Source organism: Etheostoma spectabile, chromosome 2 (genome assembly GCF_008692095.1).
Source record: "Etheostoma spectabile isolate EspeVRDwgs_2016 chromosome 2, UIUC_Espe_1.0, whole genome shotgun sequence".
NCBI lineage: Eukaryota > Metazoa > Chordata > Actinopteri > Perciformes > Percidae > Etheostoma > Etheostoma spectabile.
The window spans coordinates 17,844,845-17,848,219 of record NC_045734.1 but is presented as its reverse complement, the minus strand read 5'-3'; the positions used below and the strand labels follow the sequence as shown (position 1 = coordinate 17,848,219).

Genomic DNA, 3,375 nt, shown 5'->3' with positions numbered 1-3,375 from the left:
CACACACACACACACACACACACATCAGTGATCTATACCATTTAAAATTAATTCTACAATGCCGTTAAATATGACTACAAACATTCAGATTTAGTGAAGCAACATTAACACTGGATATTAGCTTTGCAATGACAAAAACTGGATAATTTTAGTCAAGAATATTATGTCATGGAATAAAGTAATTTTACAGTAACTACCAGACATGAGGCATAAAGAGCGTTCCCGGAATTCTCAAAGGGAAATAAAAAATCAGAAGTGCAAGTGGTGGCAACAAGTGAAATAAAAAAATGTGGAAGTAGACTGAATCATGGTAAAAAAATAACAGATGTTCCTCTATTATAAATGTAGTCTAGTATCATAAAAACTGATGATGCATTTCATTGCCTTAAAAATGTGGAGGATTTTACTTAATGCAGCATGGTTGCCAAGATATACTGTATGTGTGGGTGTTGTGTGTCACACTCACCCATGGCCTTTATGGCTCGTGTTCCTGCGGTGTGACCCAACTCTAGGGAGTGTACGAACACCTCAGTCCTCCTCTCTCCACAAGCTAATGTCAACTGCAAAACCAAAGATCCTTAATCAATCACTGAGTTTGGAAGAGACCCAGAGGGCGTCAGGGTGCTATTTCTGTACACAAGGATGCCAAGGTCTGGCCAACAGGGCTAACAGTAAGCATTTTTAAAAGAGGGTCCCTGGCAGGGATGATTATACTGTATTGTTGATGTGTGTGTCAAAGTGTGTCTGACCTCAGCCTGATAGAGTTGGATCAGAGCTGGCCGTGCAGCATAGCGACAGTAGTACAGGACCAAGTCGGCCAGGATGGGCAGACGGTGCTCATATGAACTATCATATGACTCTGACTCCGTCTTTGAGGTTTGCTGCTGAGCAACACAAAACTATTTAATACTTAACACAATTATACAGTATGATCATTTATGTACAGTAAGTATAGACTAAACAAAACATTGGACATTTTTGAAAGGTCTTTATGCTCCAGGCTTTATATATCTGCATGATATCAATTCTCTGGTACACATTTGGGTTGAGTAATAGACTACACATAAGATCGGTCATGTTCTTAGTTGGACAAACGTAAGATTTAGCTTTAGTTAGGCAGTGTAAAAGTAAAATTCCAGTTGTACCTGACAGACGACGTTGGCAGGCAAGTTAAGCAGGCTAAGAGTGTTTCTTTCATACCAAGGGTCCAACATACCAAGGAGATGGGCAATGTCGTTAGTGCTGTCCCCTGTGCCCATGAGGTGAAAATCCTGCTTCAGCAAAAGCAACAATTACAACAGTGGAATTCTCATATCTGTCTTTCTTTACTTTTTACTGTACAACTCATCTCTTTGATAACTTAGTACATATGATGTTATAAACAAAACCTTGTATTCAATGTATGACGTTTGGTTGGAGTGCGCTTCTACTCACATTGGACAAGGACACTCCTTTTGGAGTTCCACATTGAACCACAGGATTAGGGGACCTCAGACTCCCAGGCCCTGCTGCTGAGTCCCGCTTCACAGGCACAAAGAAGAACTGAAGCTTGAAGGCCCTGCTGAGACGTGGACATGCACTCTCTTTCCTCCTCAGGCTATTGTATGCTCGGGCCACCTTCCCTGCTACCTGATCAGCCCCAAACACCACCACTCTCAGCGTAGTATTCGTACTGTCCTCATCACTGCTGAGAATGGGCCTCCTTCGGAAGCACACGTGTCTGAGAGTTTGAATTTGTGGCTGGAGGAAAGGCTCAGTATAGCGTAACTTGACTTGCTGTGGTAGAGAGTTGGAGCGCTTCTCTCGCACTACAACAAGGTCTTTTGATTCTGTGTTTCCTAAGCTTTTGGCCCGGTATAGTGACCGAGGGCTCTTGGGTTTAATGAAGAGACGGTATAGCTGTTGGCTGAGTCGAGCTGAAGCTTTGTTCATAGACTTTGGCGAACATTTTTCAGCAATAGGAGAGGAACAGATGTCATCAGAATCTTCAAAGTAGTCACTATCACCCCCCGAAGTGATAGAGAAGAGCGACGTAGCGTAGGACTCTGAAGTGACGGACAAGGTGGAGAACATGGAGTCTTTGGAGGCAGTGGACAGGGAGGAGATGGTAGAAAAGGTGGAGGCACGATGATTATTGCTGCAGCCATTAGATATGATAGACATTGAAGGCAATCCATGTTCCTCTTCTTCTTTGTAATCTTCTTCTTCCTCTTCTTCTCCATCAATGTCTTCTTCATCATCATCAATGTCTACCTCCTCTTCTTCCTCAGCCTGCCTATCAGTGATCTGGTCATCAGGCTCGTGTTCCAAAAGAGTGTTCAGGACATCTGCAGGGATCAAAATACACCAATATCAATCACATTCAGCAAAACATTTGGAGGGGATTTGCTAGGGCTGAAAGAAGTAGGGAAACCTGAATCTCCATCAGCTTAAAACAGAAAGATAATTTCCGTGTATGTATCAATAAGTATCAGCAGAATACTTTACCAAAGTTATCTTTTTCCCAGTGAAACATGTAACACTTGGCTGTAGGCAAGGGAAGAGTTTGTAGCATTCCTGAAAGGGACATCAGAACAAAAAAATTAAAAATAACTATCAGAGCAATATCCACTGGAACCTGAAAGATTATGATGTGATACACAGTGTGTATATCCCAGAGTTCAATAAAACCTGCCTTCTTACCATCAGACTTCCTTCCATTAGATGCTGGGATTTCCATGCTCATCCTGAGTTGCTCAAGTCCCTGGATTACATGACTGCGGCCCTTCAGAGGGTCACTCATGGCAGCGGCCGTCTCTAAAACATCACTTACCACTGAGAAGATCTCCCCCAATTCAGTCACACTTTTTGCCTGCAAAAACATTTGTGATATGGTATAGTATAGGGACACATTGCAAAATTGTTATCCTGTCTAATTCTTTAAAAATTCACACACTCTCTAATGGTTTGTATTAGCTTCTACAAAAGTATAGACACAGAAGATGTAGTGCTACGTATTTCAAAATATATACTCAAAATAAAATTTAATTTAGTTTGAAAACTATTGATGGATTGTTGTCCATAGTACAGAGCCCTGAGCACATACCTGCAGGGCTCTATGGATGCTATGTAGAGGGTACTTGGTGCCTAGTGTGGACTGGAAGGCATGTTTGATCAGGGTGATGTAGGTCTCTTCCTGCGAGTGCTGAATGCTACTGAGCTGCTCAGCCACTAAGAGAAACTCAGCGGGCACCTCACATGGATTCATCAGCAGCACGGTCCTGCAAGCAGCACACAGATGATGTCACTGTTAATGTACGCAAACTCACATGGCAGAAGATGCAAACAGCATGCTATGGTGGTGCTGTGTGATGGTGGGGTCCAGTAAGTGGGTTG

At 42.6% G+C, this 3,375-nt stretch overlaps 1 protein-coding gene across 3 annotated transcripts in view; it reads right to left on the bottom strand.

Annotated features, from left to right (window-relative positions):
- pik3r5 (phosphoinositide-3-kinase, regulatory subunit 5) overlaps positions 1-3,375 on the bottom strand; it is a 22,919-nt gene that overhangs the window by 3,888 nt on the left and 15,656 nt on the right. For all 3 annotated transcript variants that reach the window (XM_032540922.1, XM_032540936.1, XM_032540929.1), the window contains 7 exons: positions 3,086-3,260; positions 2,683-2,851; positions 2,488-2,556; positions 1,435-2,327; positions 1,146-1,271; positions 750-881; positions 467-560 (listed from right to left, as the gene is read on the bottom strand). In XM_032540922.1, coding sequence (XP_032396813.1) covers positions 467-560; positions 750-881; positions 1,146-1,271; positions 1,435-2,327; positions 2,488-2,556; positions 2,683-2,851; positions 3,086-3,260 — 1,658 coding nt within the window. The remainder of the gene's footprint in view (positions 1-466; positions 561-749; positions 882-1,145; positions 1,272-1,434; positions 2,328-2,487; positions 2,557-2,682; positions 2,852-3,085; positions 3,261-3,375) is intronic.